Source organism: Dendrobates tinctorius, unplaced genomic scaffold (assembly GCF_039654945.1).
Source record: "Dendrobates tinctorius isolate UK_male_01 unplaced genomic scaffold, ASM3965494v1 ptg000040l, whole genome shotgun sequence".
Lineage (NCBI taxonomy): Eukaryota > Metazoa > Chordata > Amphibia > Anura > Dendrobatidae > Dendrobates > Dendrobates tinctorius.
In genome coordinates this window covers 5608410-5628426 of record NW_027361708.1, presented here as the reverse complement: position 1 = coordinate 5628426, position 20017 = coordinate 5608410, and the positions used below count along the sequence as shown (strand labels likewise).

General features: G+C 40.7%; 1 protein-coding gene across 3 annotated transcripts in view; it reads left to right on the top strand.

Moving 5' to 3' along the window:
- Positions 1-20017, top strand: part of LOC141088663 (rap1 GTPase-GDP dissociation stimulator 1-A-like) — a 327771-nt gene that overhangs the window by 85605 nt on the left and 222149 nt on the right. For all 3 annotated transcript variants that reach the window (XM_073574813.1, XM_073574814.1, XM_073574812.1), the window contains one exon: positions 19729-19896. In XM_073574813.1, the coding sequence (XP_073430914.1) occupies positions 19729-19896 (168 nt within the window). The remainder of the gene's footprint in view (positions 1-19728; positions 19897-20017) is intronic.

Genomic DNA, 20017 nt, shown 5'->3' with positions numbered 1-20017 from the left:
GTATGCCCCCACACAGGCCGAGGGCCAAGGTGGCCACATTAGCCATCAGGCAACACAGGCTGGGCTGCAGCCTTCTCGCCCCCCACATACTACAATTTATAACTTTGTGTGTGTTTTTGTGGTTAAATGCTGTATTGTAACATTATAAAAATTTGTGTTCTAAGGCCAATTCTGGCCATTTTGCCAAATAACAAAAGGCTTCACAAGGCCTTTAAAAAAAAGGATACATAAAAAGTTTTAACTTTCAATTGTTGTTGTCTTTATCAATGATGCACTTACATCACGACATGCTGCCATATGCTTACACATTGATTTATAAACAGAGAAAAGACATAAGGGGTTGTAATATATGTAGTTTCCCAAAGCCCAAAAACAAACATTTACAACATAGACACAGCATGCTCTTGCCAAGAAGTTTCCCCCTCAGGTGACATAAAGTAATTTGTGAAAATATCACGCACTTTGAGCCCAGAGAACGGTGTACATTGAGGGTTGATAGGTGGTCTCGCCCTACGTACATTGTCTGACCCACGCACAACACAAGCAGAGGAGGAACAATCATGTATCCTGGTGAAGTTATGGCCAATGCCACATGCTTTATTTACTTCATTTACATTTTGTTCACTCAGCTGAATGGCAGACTGGAGGACCCGCCATTTGGCCCAATGAATGCCAAAGGAACACTCCACCAGTCGCTGAGCACGTGATAGGTGCAAGTTACAAATTCAGCGCCGGTGGTCCAGGTTGCGCCGGGGATATGGCCTCATGACATTGCGCGTTAACTGAAACGCCTCATCTGCCACAAGGACATAAGGGACTGATTCTTGAGTGGATCCTGGTAGCTGGCGTGGTGGTAGATCCAACTGGTTGATGCGTAGCCACCGACCCATAATGTAAGTATTGAAGTCTCTAGAGTCTCCCGTCCTTCCATAGGCCCCAATGTCAACAATTATAAACTTGTATTGAGGGTCAGCCAGAGTCAACAATACAGCAGAAAAGTATTGTTTATAATTGAAGAATTGTGAGCCAGAGTTCGGCAGCTTACGCACCCGGATATGTTTGCCATCAAGGGCCCCAATACAATTAGGAAACTGGCATGCCTCCTCAAAGTCCCTTGACATCCTCAACCAGTCTTCCATCCTGGGCTGGGGCATGACGAGTTGATGTAGTCTTGACAATATTTGACTACATGTCGACCTGACTATGCCAGAAATGGAAGATCTTCCAATGAGAAACTCATGGTGGAGGGCGGCATAAGACAGGCCAGTGGACAGGAAGCTGAAGAACAACAGAAATGGAACATTTTAGAATGCACAAATTAACAAAACACCAGGTACATACATACCAAACTTGTTAGTGATTCATATCTACTAACACACATATATTTTGTCGCACAATCACTACGTGATATTCAGTACACATTACACATAACATTCTGGTCTGTAAGTTTATATATATCTGGAATAAGATGAGGGCATTAAACTTAGGACAAAATAAAAAACATACTTTGGGCAACACATCATGAACACAGAGAATTTGGTTGTGTAGTACATACCGTAAAGTGAGTAGAAGTCGCTCCTCTGCAGATATTGCTTTTCGCATCCTTGTGTCCTGAAAGGTTATCACTGTCTCCAAGAGTAGATCAAATGTTGCAAGGCTCATGCAACAGTATTTGTAACATTTTTCCGGATGATCCCACAGAGAAGAATAGAGGGGATGAAAATGACCTCTTGTGAGTCATTGCCTCAAAAGTGGATGGACCCACATGCGTCTCCTCCTCCTCGGATCCACAATCAGTGGGTATGGCTGGCCAAAGCGCCTGGACAAAACCCAGTTGAAGAGAACACGGTCAGTTGGGTTGAACTGAAGTGTGTCAGACATGTTTGCTAACAACCAGCAAGACACCCACACAAGCAGAGCACCAAAATGGGCAGATTGTAGGCTGCCACCTGATGTTCAGGCAATAAATAGGGTTGGTGCTGATGATTTAAATTATGTGCAGGCCTCAAAACCATTAAATGTCCATTTTGCAAGGTTGCGAGAAAAAAAACGGTATACGGATGCCATATGAATTACATACGGATACTTACATGAGAAAAATACGTGGCCACACACTGACAACGGATGACATACGGAGCACTATTTAGGGACCATTTATGCGTATTACGGACGTAAAATACGGTCCGTATTTTTCTACCTTGTGTGTGACTCCAACCTAATAGCTGTAGATGTAACTTTGAAGGAGTGCAGACATAAATGCTGTGTTAAATCTGAAGATAATGGATTTTTTTATTCCTTTGCTAATTTTCTTAGGCTACTTTCACATTAGCATTTTTTAGCGCAGCGCTTTGCGCGCAATAGAAACGCATGCAAAAAGAGCATCATGCGTTTGCATTTTTTTAGGTGCATGCATTTTAACCAGTTTCTAGCCATGCTAACTCTTAAAACGCATTCTCTTTGTAACGCAGGCGTGCGCATGTCCATGCGCACGCCTGCGTTCCCATAGACTGTAGCATGCGTTTTTTTTACACCGTTGGATGGACCCAAAAATGCAACAGGTTGCATCCGGCGCGCCTAGGCACACCTTAAAAAAATGCATGCACACAAAAACGCATACGAACGGGTGCAAACGTTAGACCATGCGCACGCCATGTTAAACATAGGTGCTCATGACGCATGTGCATGGACACGCATGATGCGCTGCGCTAAAAAACGCTAATGTGAAACCAGCCTTAAAAAGAACCTGTCATTGCAATTTAGTATGTTAAAATTAAGGTATGGCCATAATGGTGTTTTTATACTGATTTAATAGATAACTGTAGGGAACAAATTTGCATCCTGGTTCTTGTTAAATTCACGTTAAATGTTTTAGTGCCATATCCCCTTCATTCATTGGATGGGACTTTGAGGAGTGACTTTAGGTAGGATTTTTGGCTCTGCAGCCACCCCTCCGCGTTTGTCCGAGCCTTCTTTTTTTAAACTGGTGCTCGTGCCGCCCTTGCCGCTGGCGGCGCTTTTGCACATTCATCTGCCAGTGGTCTTCAGCAAAATGGTGCTGGTAGAGGCACATGTGCAGATTGACATCCAATTGTGTCTTCAGCAAAATGGCACAGGTGGTGGCGTGTGCACAAACTGAGATTGCGCAGATTTTCAATATTAGGCAGATTGGTTAATTTTAATGCCTTCACGCCGCATCCATTTTTCGTTTTGCATTTCTGTTTTTTGCTCCCCTGCTTTCCAGAGCCACAACTTTTTTATTTTTCCACCAATATGGCCATGTGAGGACTTGTTTTTTGCAAGACCAGTTGCAGTTTTGAACAACATCATTGTTTTACCATATCACGTACTGTAAAGTGGGAAAAATATTCCAAGTGAGGTGAAATTACAAAAAACTGCACTTCCACAACTATTTTTGGAGTTTTTTTCATCATGTTCACCAAATGCTAAAACTGACCTGCCATTGTGAATCTCCAGGTGATTACAAGTTCGTAGATGCCAAATATGTATAGGTTGCTTTTTATTACAGTGGTGAAAAAAAATTCAAAGTACATTTAAAAAAAAAAAAAAACAATTGCGTCATTTTCTGAGACCCATAGTGTCTGCATTTTTTGTGATCTGGGGATGGGTGAGGGATTATTTTTTGCACTCTGAGCTGGCATTTTTATTGATACCATTTTGGTTTAGATACGATCTTTTATCGCCCATGATTGCATTTTAATGTAATGTTGCGGCGACCAAAAAAGTCGAAATTCTGTTTTGATTTTTTTTTCGCTATGTTGTTTACCGATCAAATTAATTATTTTTATATTTTGATTGGGTGATTCTGAACGTGACAATACCAAATATGTGCTTTGGTTTTTTAATTATCTTATTTTGAATGGGGGATGATTTGAACTTTTATATATATATATATATATATATATATATTTTTTTTTTAATATTTTTCAAAACTTTTTTTTTAACTTTACACTTGCTTTAATAGCACTGTGTTACCAAAGTTTTGACCCTCGGACAATTTTGAGTGTTCCTGATAGATTTTTTCATGTTGATTTCAGAAATTACTTCAGATTTTTCCTATCACGTAAGGTTTTTGAGAAATGATATGAAACATAATATTCTGTTATAATTCTAAAAATTCATATATGAACTCTTTCTGAAACAGTATATTCTGAATTTTCCACTGAAATAACATAAATTGCTGATCTACACATATGAAAGCACTTATTATGCGAATCCGCACAGGCGCAGTGAATCATTCGGCTGACCAAGTACGGAGCATACCACATCTACTGGGCAGGGGAGGAATCAAAAGACAATACTGACATACTTAGAGCATGGCTGAATGGATCACTACCTTCAATGTTGTTCATTGTCCCAATGATATGGAGAGAGCATAGAGATCATATAACAGATTGCTAGTTCTGCCTCACAAATGTAACAGGAAATTCAGCAAAGAAATCAATAGAATATCCTAATCTTCCTTCAGCCACAAGACCAGTGCCACACGATAAAAGTCTTTATGATCCAAAGCCGCCCAAAGTATGGACAATGGAGGACGACAAAGATGAACTAACAATGTCAGTGGAAAATGAAACTGCTGCAGACCCAGACTTTGAGCCTTCTATATCTAATCCACATCTGTTCAGTCAACCTGATCTGAGTGACTTGGTCAGAGATTTGAAATTGTCAACGAGGCAGGCAGAATTATTGTGATCAAGGCTACAAGAACGGATCTCTTATTACCAGGAACAAGAGTTTATGTTTTTGAAGTCGTCAAGAAGACCTTAGTCAATTTTTCAACCATGTCGACAGTTTAACCTTTTGCAATGACGTCTTGGGGTTGTTTGATACTCTTGGATGTGAACATGACCCAAAGGATTGGCTACTGTTCATTGACTCATCAGTTTTAAGTCTGAAGGCTGTTTTACTGCACAATGGAAATATCTATCCTTCTATACCTACTGGACATGCCATACACATCAAAGAAACATATGAGAATATGTAGTTACTGTTCACCCACATTAATTATAGAAATTATAACTGGAACATATGTGGTGATCTAAAAGTTGTTGCACTTCTTCTTGGACTGCAGCTTGGATAGATCAAGTATTGTTTTATTTGTGAGTGGGACAGTCGTGTGTTGTGAGTTCATTCTCGGGTTCACCAGTTGTGAGTTCCCCTTCTGGACTCCCTCTGGTGGTGACGGGAGGTGGTGCGGCTGGTTTGATCGGTGGAGATCTGCCACCGGAGAATGAGGATGACGATTGGATCTCAGGATTCTCAGATTGGATTTAAGACAGCCGACGCCCTATTCAATTGCTGGTGATTCCTTCTGGCTTGTCAGCTCTTGGTTTTCAGCTCTGTTCCAGTCATCTAAAGCTAAGTTTTTCTGCTAATGTTCACACTTGATTTTGTTGGTCTATTCAGTTTTTGTGTGGTCTGCCAGCCCCAGCTGGGGGCTGAGCTGAATTTCCACTCTTATTTATCAGTATTTTGCCAATTGGCTTTTTGTCCCTTACTAGTTCGGTCTCTTTTTGCTCTGTCTCAGAATATTTCAGAGTGCTAATATAGTGGGAGAAGTCTAGTGACTTCAGGGTTAATTTTGCTATCAGAAGCGTTGGACATTATTTTTGTAGGGTTTTTTTGCAGGTTGCAGACCGTGTCTTCCCTTTCCTTTCCTGTCTAGTTAGTTTGGTCCCCATCATTTGCTCAGCCTATTTTCCTGCCTGTGCTTGTGCCTTCATCTTGTTTCACTGTCAATACATGTGTGGGGGCTACCTATTCCTTTGGGGTCTGCTCTGGGGCAGTTAGTTTTCCCTTTTCTTGCTTTAGGCTTATGTAGTCCTCCGGCCGTGATGAGGCATCTAGGTTCATCGTAGGCATGCTCCACGGCTACTGCTAGTTGTGTGGTAAGATCAGGGATCTGCAATCTGCATAGTTACCAACCACTCTGGTTTTCTGTGGCTTAGCTTGTTTTGCTTTTTTCTCCTTGGTGACCCATTCATAACAGTCGTGCACGAGAAATGCACTATTTCAGAAAGGACTGGCCACTCCACGAAAACTGGTTGCTGGACAGAAGAATGTTAAACATAATTCTCTCGTTGATCCAGCAAATATATTTCTCCCTCCTTTGCATATTAAACTTGGGCTTATGAAGAATTTTGTCAAAGCAATGAACAAAAAATCGGAAGCCTTTTCTTACTTGCGACATAAGTGATGCAAAGATTAAAGAAGGTATTTTTATTGGCCCACATATCAGAGATATAATGAATGACAGTAGCTTTGATTGTCTTTTGCAAGGTGCTGAACAAGTGGCATGGAGAGCCTTTAAAGATGTGACCTTCAACTTCCTTGGCAACATCAGGGTACCGAACTTTGAACAACTCGTGGACAACATGCTCACAGCATATCATTTGATGAAATGCAATATGTTACTAAAAATGCATTTTCTACATTCTCACTTGGACTTTTTTCCAGCCAATCTCGGTACCGTTAGTGATGAACATGGTGAAGGATTTCACAAAGAAATTATGCTGATGGAGAAAAGGTACCAGGGAAAGTGGAGTACAGTAATGCTGGCTGACTATTGCTGGAATCTTATTCGAGAAGTCATCTGCAAAACACTTTTGAACAATTGCTATTGCTACTGACATCGATGCACATGTATGTAGTGTCTCAGACGTCATAATGTAGACTATAAACTGTTGTTTCTTAAAAACCTTACGTGATACAGACTTTTGGAGCACATATTCGTGTTCAGCATATCAAAATCTATAAGACAATGTACAAGCTGCGATCATCCGATCGCTTGTGCTACACAGAGCAGGTCTGTAGCCCTGCTCTCAGTAGCAGGAATGCTCACTTGCTATGAACACCAACATCTGGGTGGCACTCATAGCAATCCGGTAATGACAACCACAGGGGTCTGCTGCAGACCCCTGGTTGTCATGCCAACCCATTAGCGACCCTCAGTCATGTAACATGGGCACCGATGGGCAGGGTCAGTGACACGCTTATGGCACGATCACATTAAATGCCGCTGTCAGAGACTGACAGCGGCATTTAACAGGTTAACAGCCATGGGTGGATCGCAATTCCACCTTCGGCTGTTAAGGGCATATATCAGCTGTTCAAATCTCCTCGCCGGAGCCCACATCAAAGGGAAAGACATGACCTTTGCTGTACATGTACGTCACATGTTGTGAAGGGGTTAAAAAAGGGCAGCACAGTGGCTCAGTGGTTAGCACTGCAGCCTTGCAGCACAGGGGTCCTGGTTTCAAATCCGACCAAGGACAACATCTGCAAAGAGTTTGTATGTTCTCCCCGTGTTTGTGTGGGTGTTCTCCGGTTTCCTCCCACACTCCAAAGACAAACTGATAGGGAATCTAGAGTTCCAGTAGGGACAGTTATAAGGACCGTAAAGTTCTGTGGAATTAATGGCGCTATATTAGTGAGTACAATAAATGTATTCAGAGAACAATGCACTGTGACATCTAGTAGATAAAGTGCTAAGTGCAAAAGTATTTAAACAGTGTAATGAATCATAATAAATGAGAATATAAAAATATAAGAATTTATAAAGAAACTTTAATTAATAAAAAAATAAAAACAAAAAACTGATATAGTAAATATAGTATAAATTATTAAAAGGTGAATATAATTAATAGGTTCCAATATCTTGTTTATTCAGATTCTCTCCTCATTAATTGCGGCAACAAATGTTCCTAATTGTGAATTTAGCTGAAAGTCATATAAATCTTCAACACATTAAAAGAAAACATAAAACAAGACAAAAATAAACAGATCATTAAAATACATTAATCAAAATACAAAGATGTCATATTTATAGGAATGAAGCAAAGCTTAATTTTTCATTTAATCCCACAGATGACATTGTATTCAATGTCATAATCCATCAACATTTGAACTGTGAAAGCATCTGTTTCACATCCTCCCGCCACCCCAATACCAGTGGGAATTGTCAATACCATGTATCAGAAATGCAGAATTCACTGATTACAAGTAGTAAGTGCAAGAAAAAAATTAAGTATCACCAACTTAAACACTTATGAAAAAAATACAGCATGTTAAAACATAACATTTAATATACTGTAATTTATTAAAATATACCATTAATAAAATAAAATACAATGCCGACAGACATTGCCTATCTGAGTATAAGCAAAGGGAATATAGATTCACCCTTTAAAGCAACTGGTGTTTCCCTAGCTCGGCGTGGAGGGTGACACCGTAAACCTGTGCAGAAGGCACCTCTGCTCACTGTCAGCTATTCCTATCTGGCCCTACATGGCCCTATGAAGAAAGGGAAAAGTTAACATAAACAGACAGCAATAATAAGTATAAAAAAGGGTTTGTAGTAACATAGGCAGTGTCCAAAATAAAGCATGTAGACTAGTTTGGCACAGATGTAAATGTGAAACTTTCTACAACCTGTAGACCGAAGCTGGTAGACTCCATAGATTAGTAGATAACTCAAGCTAGTTTATGGTAATAATCCACAATAGGATTATATATGACTCCGCCAGCTAATTACTCAACCATAAAAACTGTAAAATGAATGCGAGGTGCATGTATCAATTCATAAAACGATGTAGTTACAAAGGTCAATATCCATATATATACAGTATATATGTTGTTGCAACCAATAAAATAGTTTAGCAATAGTTTATAAAATTGCAACCTTGTTCCAACAATAAACGTATTATGGTTCAAAAGCATATTACTCTTACTAGCATCTATGTGCAAATTACCATCCAGGAATGCATATTGTCTACGCATTTCCTCTCCAGTGGGTTCATTAGGAGAACATACTCAGCTAACATTATGGCAAAAAAGATAAGTAGAAATATGATAAAATTAGCTTATAGACTGACCATAGAGGATGATTCAGTCATTAAGAGAGTCAGTAGGCAGCAGGGTAACAATGTCCGGCCATATACACCAGGAAACCAGTGGCAGCCATGTATGATCGTTGTACTAGGCCTTCTATTTATAGGAGCACTATTTCCTTTTTCTGGTTTATGACATAATATTCCAGTGGAACACATTTGCATTTGCGTTCCACCTTGCGCAGGCACCTTGCAGCGAATCCTGGCGCATCATCGTGTATCCACGCATGCTCAGATGACACAGGATCTAGGAGTCACCGTCTCATATTATGGCACACCCATGCATGCATTGTCTTTGAGAATAAAGAGGTGCATATGCGTTCCATCTAGCGCCCACATACTTGCTATACCACGTACCAGAAATTGACTTGGAACGCAGCCATAGAAGGTCCTGAAATTTCTCGGAATAGTTTAAAGTTTTGAGGGATCCTCCCCCTCCCTTGCTAACAAAATATCCCTAACATGTTCCCTTGTCCAAACATGTAGTTCCCGTGAAGTGAGACCAATAACTTAATTTATTGCAGCACAAAAGCTATTCTCGGCAGACATCTTCTGCTTTGGTGGCTGTGCTAAAGGCTATGTTCAAATAGTGTCAGGGCGTGAAGCACTTACTATTTGTGCTGGCTCCTCCATGAGTATGCATGCCCAGCTGGCTGCTGGACGATGAGGATGATGTATTTTTCTTATTTTAAGCTTTTTAAACACTGGTACTCAACATTTCATAATCAAGATTGATACGTTAAAAAATGTTTGGTTATTATTGTGATGAGTAGGTAGATTTAGTTATTCTACATTTAACATATAAATAAGTATAGAAATAAATGTTATATAATTAACTATATTTTACATATATTTTAGTTGCATAACGATTTCTATATAATTATTTATTTTTAGAGCACCATTCAATTTCATGGTGCTGTACATGTGAATTGGAAGGAGACAGTCTGGTGGTGGTGAGGTGACAGCGGGGTTATTTCATGCTGTAGGCTTTCCTGAAGAGATGAGTTTTCAGGTTGTGTCCAAATAATAATAATAATAATAATACATTTTATTTCTATAGCGCCGACATATTCCGCAGCACTTTACATTTCAGAGGGGACTTGTACAGAGACGATAGACATTACAGCATAACTATAATCACATAGATCATAACAGATACCAAGAGGAATGAGGGCCCTGCTCGCAAGCTTACAGTCTATGAGGAAAAAAGGTAGACACAAAAGGTGGGTGGCAACAGTTGCCTTCATTGTTCGGACCAGCCATAATGTTAAGTATGTAACAGTACAGACACAGAGGGCTAATAGATGCATAAATCATGTGGGAACATGATGCAGGGAACCTGGATATGGTAAAGCTTTTGACTGTGCCACACAGGGATAGATTAGGTTACTGTGTTGAGGAGGTAGGCCAGTCTGAATAAATGTGTTTTCAGGGCACGCTTAAAATTGTAGAGATTGGGGACTAATCGTATTGACCTGGGAAGTGCATTCCAAAGAATTGGTGCAGCACATGTATAGTCTTGGAGACGGGAGTGGGAGGTTCTGATTATTGAGGATGCTAACCTCAGGTCATCAGCAGAACGGAGGGCACGGGTAGGGTGGTAGACTGAAACGAGGGAGGAGATGTAGGGTGGTGCTGAGCCATGGAGAGCTTTGTGGGTGAAGGTAATAAGTTTGTACTGGATTCTGGAGTGGAAGGGTAGCCAGTGTAATGACTGGCACAAGGTAGAGGCATCAGTGTAACGATTGGTGAGGAATATGATCCTGGCTGCAGCATTCAAGACAGATTGGAGAGGGGAGAGTTTGGTAAGAGGGAGACCGATTATAAGAGAGCTACAATAGTCGAGACGAGAATGAATAAGAGAAACAGTAAGAGTTTTTGCGGAGTCAAAAGTAAGAAAAAGTAGAATTCTAGAAATGTTTTTAAGGTGCAGATAACAAGAGCGAGCCAGTGATCGGATTTGGGAGGTAAAGGAAAGCTCGGAGTCAAGTATGACCCCAAGATAGCGGGCATCTTGCTGGGGAGTAATAGTGGAACCACACACAGAAATGGCAGTGTCGGGTATAGGTACATTAGTAGAGGGAGGAAACACAAGGAGTTCAGTCTTTGACAGGTTCAGTTTCAGATATAGTGAGGACATGATGTTTCGAATTCGAAGGTTTCGAATGTGAGAGACAGTTAGACCTGCTGAGGCACTGGATTCCTGAGGATGGGGGATGTTCAGGAAAATCATATGGGCAATTAAGTGAGGAAGATAGTAACAGCTGGTTCAATTTCAGCCTTTGTGATTACTAAGTGACTTCTCTTATCCATATGTATGGTAAATGTTCCATGCATGCTACAAAACCACCTCTCAAGAGTTACCAGAAACAGCTTAGAAGGTAATAAATTCTTTTTCATTTCTTTGATGGATGGGAACTAACTGCAGCTCTACACTTAAAAGGAACAGAAATAGGTTGGTTGAGTTCAAAGGGCCGTGAATACTACTGTCAGTTCAGCTCTCTACAGTAAATGATCACAGAGTCTAGCAGCTAACCCTCACTGCTCCACCTTATTCTACTGTATATGAACCTTTTTCATTCTCTACGGTCAGCTCATTTATGATGATAAGCGGATGCAAGATCTTTGAGAGTCAAAGCAACTAATATGCAGGCTTCATTCAACCCTCCAGAAAAGCATGGCCTTGACTTCCATAATAGTTATCTACTTGATTGCCAGGAAGCAGTGATCACAGCAAAAGGCTCTTATTTAGAAATAAAAATCCATAAAAGTCAGGAAAAATTAATCACTGTTTTGCTGTGCTGAAAATACGGCTGGGGTGAAGAGGAAAATTATTTAAAAAAAACAGGAACTGCTACGAAGGGTTCAGCAGAATTTCACTGGTAGGAAACATACTTCATTTATATGACAAATCCCTATGGATATGGTTCTATTTTAGCCTCAAACCGAAATACTTTGAAAAGTTAGATTTTAATCAATATCTCATTGAACACAAGAAAAATTTCCAAAATGTTGACAATACTGAATTTCGTAGAACCTTTTTCTAATCAATAGCATTAAAGTAAGCAAGGTTGTAAAGTTAATTATAGTGTTGTGCAAAATATTTGGTAAAAGGAAAAGTGGCCATGGCAATGGATGGGGTAGTATAAGGCTGTGTGCACACAGCGTTTTTTAGCATTTTTTTAGCGGATTTGCCTAAAAATAAGCTCCCCATTGATTTCTATGCATTTTGCACTTTTTTTGCATATTGATGCATTTTTTACCGCGAAAAAACGCTTTGCGGTAAAAAAGGCAGCATGTTCATTAATTTTGCGGATTTTTCCGCATTTCTGGCCATTTCTATGGGTCTGGAACCACGTGGAAAAAAACACATAAAAAAGTGCGTTTTTTGCGCAAAAAACACGCGGAAAACACGTAGAAAAAAACGCGCATGTTTCTGGGGAAGGGAATCCGGATTTTAAGCAGAAATTTTCTGCTACGTGTGCTCATAGCCTTAATGTAAAAAGTCATACTTTGGCTAAGAGGGTGGGAGCCGCTAACAGCAGTAGTTGCACCATAACTACCACTGCCATTAACCATCCAGGCTGTAGTACTAACAAGCACAGGACACAAATGGCCTCTGTAGTGGGGAGAAAGCAGAGGGAGTTATGGTGTATATGGTATATCATTCATCTCGGTCACAGCAGGATAATGTTACCTCTGACAGTGACACCGTCAATTTGAGACAGTCTTCTGGAAAGAACAGTCTGACTCCCATGCAGGCCCGGAAGCATAAGGTGCATGATGAGACTCCTCCTTTAGCAGTTGCGGGGTGACCAGCCCAAAGGACATTCACCCCTCTTCCCCCCCTGCTGGGTACTGCTACTCCAGGATGATGTTAAGTTTACTTAGACATGTATTTGTAACATGGTGAGGAGCAGTAGCCGTGGGCGATGTTCTCATATTTTACTCCCTTGTACGCTACGTGAAGATGGGTGTCCTTGCTGGGTGTGTGGGCTTTGTCTATGACGGTGGTACGACCTTGCAGGACGCATGATGCTGACCAGGACTGGATGTTAGGCAGTTCATTGAGGGAGGCCACCATTCGAATATAAACATTAATATTAATATTAACTTGGTTGGAACATGTACAATAGATAGCGGTTGCAAAACTTAGCAAACGTTTTCTTTACAATACAGAGTATCTTCACTCACTCACTCACTCACTCACTCACTCACAGTATCTCTACTTCTTCCAAGCTTACTTCTTTCAAGGTACTACAGTACAGTAAGTGAGAGTCCTTTACTTCAATCCGCGGTTCCGCATCCTCTTTTCCTCTTAGAAGAACTAGTTTGCCACTATGGCCGGTTACTTAGCTTTTCTGCTTGCATTCTGTTTGCCTCCCATCTCCTGTTCTGTCCTGGACCTTTACCTCTCTGAGTTACAAACTCAGGGCTGTTCTGCTAGGCATCCTGTCCTAGGATGCATCTCAGTTGCATCACTTCTGTCCTTCTGTCACTTTTCTATTTTCTACTCTGGATCAAGCTATCCCCTGCCTTGGTCTCATCTCACATCAAAGGCACCCACATTACGCAGCTATGCTGATCAGTCAGACCTTAGGTTTGCTTCTCTCGCACGCTTGGCCCTATCTGACTTCCTGACAAGAAACTGTCTCTGTCCCTTCGCTTTAGCCCCCTCCTATTTTGGGCCAGTCCCAAACATTAACCTTAACTGCTCTTGGTTAAACTATAATGTCATCACTAATAACGCATGTCAAAATATACATTACATATTATAAAAATACGTGTGTCTTTGTAACAAGGTGGCATGTGGTGGTAGTCGTGGTGAGTCCATTAGGCAACAGTCAATGAGCACCCCGGCACCTTGTACATGAAATGATAAATAAAGTTCTGGTACTGCTATACAGTTGGTTACCTCTGTTACTCTAGCTTCTGGCTCCCAGTATCCTTTAAACATTATAAAGTCACAGTTCTTTTCCAACATTTGAACTTTACTAAACAGCAAGGCATACATCACATCAGCAGCACAGTTCACACAGGGCAATGTTTCCTGTACTTTTCCTTCCTCTTTTATCTGGGCAGTCCCATTGGACAGTTCATGTCCCATCTGTACCTTCAGAATCACCAGCTCCCTGTCAGCCCCTTGTCCAGTCCCAATAGGGAAAGATGCCAGGAGCGCCATCTCAGCTGCTCCCTCCTCGGTCTTAGACCCCAAATCCTTCCTGGGGATTATCCTGTTGAGCTGGTGCTCATTTACACTGTTCTTCAGCCGGGGGGGCCCTTACTGCCATCTGCAGACTTATCCCCCACAGCCTGTAACTGTCTCACTGTATTCATTCTGTCCTTGGGCAGACTAACCAGGAAGTATCTGTCCTATATCTCCCTGCTCTGTGCTGTTCTGCTCTGTGCCCCTCCCATCTACTTAACTCCTATGTTGCCAATACCTTACTACTCTTACATCTATCCTATGCTCTCTCTCTAATGTGCACCCCTCTATTCTAGTCCTGCTATATTCTCTATGCTAACTTATATCCCTAATCCTAAACATATACACAATACATTTACATTACAGTGCACACATTAGTAAAACATTAATAAAACGTCAGGGTGCCGCATGTGACACTGATGAACAGCGTTCAGGAGAGAGTAGGTACATGAGGGTCCCCGCCACCTCCTTACATCTTCAAGGGGGAACATGGGCAGTATGTGCATCTCTTTACATATTGAGTATACTTTCTTTACTTATATGTGCAATAATCGCATTTTGGCTGATCTAGACGCTTTTTCAAAACAATTACAGTCTATGAGGGATCGGACTCCCCATTACAATACTTCATTTATTCTGCTAACCTTTTAAAAGGTTTTGTCTTATCAAAGTCATTCTTGGAATATTCAAAGAATGAATTGGCTGCCTCTGTAACTTTAATAGGAATGAATAGAGCAAATCACAGACATGTAAAAATATCTGCATTCAATCTCTGCCTTGATGGACCAAGGTCAATTGTGTATTAGTCATAATATTATGTAAACTAATAGGCTGAACAATGTCATTAGCATGAGGCGGGTTATCATAAACAATACAGGTTTGAGAGAGGTCACTAACGTATGTAGCAGGATTCATTCAGAAAGCTTTTTTTATCCTGAATTTGGTACAATTATGTAACAGAATCTACAACAAAACAGATGGAGCCTTTTCAAGGACTTTTGCATGTCATTGTACATATGGTGTGATTCTGCTGATGTTCCCTCAGAGACAAGACGAAGCATCTGCATTGTTTCATGTTTGTTAACCCTGCACAGTGCTTCAGTTCATTGCTAATGTAGGGATTTTGACACACTGCTATAATCATACAAATCAAACCTATAGGATGCAAATCTAGTATTAAAGAGAACCAGTCAGCAGGATTGTTCTGAGTAACCTACAGACAGTGTCAGGTCAGCTCCATTATACTGATTACAATGATGCATTGGTTGATGAAATCCATCTTGTGGTTGTTGTTTAATCTTTATTACCTGTTTTGAGTTAATGATATGCTCGTGCTCTGGGGCGGCCTGTGGAGGGTCTTCATGTGGTGCTCTGATTAGGTATTCATCAGTATGGCTTCTGACAAGTCACTGATCCCTCACTGACCGGCCCCCTAGTTTACATACCGACTGGCCCCCTAGTTTACATAATGAATGCTATATTTATATTGTAAAAAAATCCCCTTCTGCAGGCAGGCGCCAGCAGTGGCATCTGCGCTGCAGCACGATCGCATATATAATATGTATGTAATCATCTTTTTTCATGTTATCCATTAATTCCTAAAAAAAAAAAATCAGTTTGAAAATGGCGCCGCCGCACCTGCACAGTGGCGGCTATCGACAATCCAATAGATGCTACTGTGCAGGCGACGCCATATTAGTGGAGACAATTTTTTTTCTTTAGCAAGATGGCACCACCAGCGCCTGTGCAGTAGCATTTATTGGATCGCCGACAGCTGCTACTGCGCAGGCGCAGCCGATGCCATTTTCAGACTGATTTTTTTTTAGAAATTTATGGATAACATGACAGAAGAGGATTATAAACACATTACAGATGCGATCATTCTGTAGTGCAGGTGCCAACGCTGGTACCTGCCTGCAGAAAGGGATTTTTCTTTTTTCAAGATATGCGTATATATATACTAGCTGAAGAGCCCGGCGCTGCCCGAGCATAGCAACTAACTGTGGTTAGTTATAGCAAATTATAATTATCCTCCATCCCATAGTCCCGTGCCCATATACCCATCATACATATCCACCATCCCATAGGCCCGTGCCCATATACCCATCATACATATCCTCCATCCCATAGTCGAGTGCCCATATACCCATCACACATCCTCCATCCCATAGTCCCATGCCCATATACCCATCACACATCCTTCATCCCTTAGTCCCATGCTCATATACCCATCATACATATTCGCCATCCCATAGTCGAGTGCCCATATACCCATCACACATCCTTCATCTCATAGTCCTGTGCCCATATACCCATCATACATATCCGTCATCCAATAGTCCCATGCCCATATACCCGTCATACATATCCTCCATCCCATAGTCCAGTGCCCATATACCCATCACACATCCTCCATCCCATAGTCCAGTGCCCATATACCCATCACACATCCTCCATCCCATAGTCAACAATTATGACATCAATCATAATGAGCGGCGGGGCTTGCAACCTATGATGACATCAGCGTCGCCATGGCAACCATTATGACATCATAATGAGGGGCGGGGCTTGATACACACACTTTTTCCCCATTATGTAGATAGGGGCAAAATTGTTTGGTGAATTGGAACGCGTGGGGTTAAAATTTCACCTCACAAGATAGCTTAGGACGCTCTCGGGGTCCAGACGTGTGACTGTGCCAAATTTTGTGGCTGTAGCTGCGACGGTGCGGATGCCAATCCCGGACATACACACATACATACATACACACACTTGAGCTTTATATATTAGATTAATTATGTAAACGGCGCCGACCTGACACTGTCTGTAGGTTACTGTGCACAATCCTGCTGACAGGTTCCCTTTTAAGGGTTAGTCCCATCTTTATAGATGACTATTGTCGAGTAGAACTTGTAAAAATAATTACTTTTGCAATTTACTTGTTTAGGCACTGAATGATTAAATTATTTATTTTTTATTCTTGTGATTAGTGAGGATATCAGGCAACATTTGAATATGGCTGTTCACGTAGGTTTTTCTGAGAAATTCAATTCACAGAGTTATTTCCCGTGAATTGAATGTGTCTTATAATGCTCTGGGATCTCAGCAGACCCCAGAGCATAATAAATAGAAACTGTAAAAAGAAAATCCTTATACTCACCTTACTGCTCACCACTTCTTCCCCTCTGCTCTTCACTGTCACCAATTCAGTCCCTGTCACATCTTAACAAGGCCATGAGCGTTAAATCCTGGTGGCCTAATTTTCAGTAATTAACCCCTTCCTGATGTTGGATGCACTGGTATATCCAGTGTAAGCGGTAAGGTGAGTATAAGGATTTTTTTTTACAGTTTCTATTTATTATGCTCTGGGGTCTGCTGATGCACTGGTATGTCCAGTGTCAGATCCCTTTCTTTGATGCAACAGATTTTATTACATTGTCTATCATTAACATACAACATAAAGCACAATCACAAAAATAAAAACAAATAATATTATCATGTAGTGTCTAAATAATATCACCATACATTGCCTTATAGGGAATCTGTCAGTAAGACCAACCTCCCACTCATGTTCCACTTTAAGAAACTGTTTGTTAAAAGACTTCTCAAATGCATTATTATCCTTTGGTTGCTGGCTTGGTACATATAATATTACTACGATGTATACGTGCACTTCAACCTTCAACTTGTGTGCATATTATTATGATCGTGTAGCACCTCATCTCACAGTAGACCTTGGAAATCAAGGTCCCAGAGTCTGGAGGAAGAGTGGAGAGGCCACAATCCAAGCTGCTTGAGGTCTAGTGTGAAGTTTCCACAATCAGGGATGGTTTGGGGAGTCACGTCATCTGGTGGTGTAGATCCACCGTGTTTTATCAAGATCAAAGTCAGCGCAGCTGTCTGCCAGGAAATTTTAGAGCACTTCATGCTTCTCTGTGCTGACAAGCTTTTTGGAGATGGAAATTTCATTCTCCAGCAGGACTTGGCACCTGTCCACACTGCCAAAATTACGAATACCTGGTTTACAAACAACAGTATCACTGTCCTTGATTGGCCAGCAAATTCACCTGACTTTAACCCCATAGAGAATCTATGGGATATTGACAAGAGGAAGATGAGAGACACCAGACCCAACAATGCAGACAAGCTGAAGGCTGCTATCAAAGCAACCTGGGCTTCCATAGCACCTCAGCAGTGCCACAGGCTGATTGCCTCCATGCTACGCCACATTGATTGCAGTAATTGTCTCCAAAGGAGCCCAACCAAGAATTGAGTGCATTTACTGAATATGCATTTCAGTAGGCCAACATTTCGGATTTTAAAATCATTTTTTTCAAGCTGGTGTTACAAAGTATTTTAATTTACTGAGATAATGACTTTTGGGTTTTCATTGGCTGTAAGCCATAATCATCAACATTAGCAGAAATAAACACTTGAAATACATCACTCTGATTGTAATGACTCTATATAATATATGAGTTTTACTTTTTGTATTGAAGAACTGAAATAAATTAACTTTTTGATGATATTTTAATTTTGTGAGATGCACCTGTAGATATGCACAGGTTTCATATCAAAGCAGAATGCAGTTTATTGTCCTTCAGAAACTGTACAGCTCCAAAAATGAAAACAGTCTTTCTTCAGCGCAAATGAATAACAAAACAGTCCTCTCTCTGGGTAAGGCAAAGCAAATCAAATGGTCTCACCAACTTGATATAGCAGGCATTTAGCATACACTATCCACCATGAAGTCTTTCTACAGCTTCCACAAAACAGACTCTGCTGAACTATTCTTAGCTGCCTGTTATTAGCCCTGTAAGGCCCAGACTGGAGTATGCAAGTGGCCTTTCCCACCAAGGCTCTTTTGGTCACTCATAAATCCTGGACCCAAAATTCGGTCAAGATAAAAACAATAAATTACGTATGGCAAAAAGCATGGACATCTAAATTAATGGTGCTTTAAAAATAAGTAATTCTGATAATAATAATAAAAACTTAGAGCTACGAATTGGTTGTAAATAAACAGGAAGATGACACTTAAGTTTAATACCCCAATTTATTAAGACGTGTTTTGGACACCAGTCTAATGAATGGTGTGCGCCTCTGCGCGTCTTGCCAGAAATGTTACTCTAGTCAACTTTTCTGGCCTAAACACTTTGATGTATCGGCCTCTATATAGGCAACGTCACAAGTATCTTGCAACCTGTGACCAAAAATCCAACTGATTTTGTGGGATGGACCTGCCAATCAGACCCTAAAAAGTTCAAATTATTTTGACTTTTATTTTTATTGATATTTTGAGAATTTTCTAGGTGAAACGTAACATATTATTTTGCTTTTAAGTGTTGTGGTATGCGTCCATAATTATCTTTTTAGGAGGCACTTGTAAAAAAATGATTGTCAAAAGTGGGTAATACTTGAGACTGGAGCTTCAAAAGCTTTAAAAAAGAACACAAAGCATGCTCAAATTGAACTCCATTAAAGCTGCATGCAGAGACGTGAGATTGTAGACTTAAAGTACCGTAATTGCTTTCTAATTAATGTTTGTTTTTTAACCCAGGATGTAGGTGTTTACTAATAGTTTGTTTTAATGTCTTAATCTAATCACTTTAGTGCCCGAGGAACTTATAAAACCAACTGTTTCTGAAGGGGCTTCTATTTGCCATGCTGAGAGTCTGTGCCAGCACTTGGAGTGCCTCAAACTTTGTGGAGTCGATGGTGAGGATGAGAAGCAGATCCAGCAAAGCCTCAATGTGGTCCTGCTGGCAATAGATGAAGACAGTTAAGTATTATGCTAATCTCTCCGAACACTTTCATCTCCTGCTGACTGCGATGTGTGAGTGATATGCGGCTCCTACCACTGCAGCATATCTAGGTCACGGACAATGCAACCAAAGTAAAT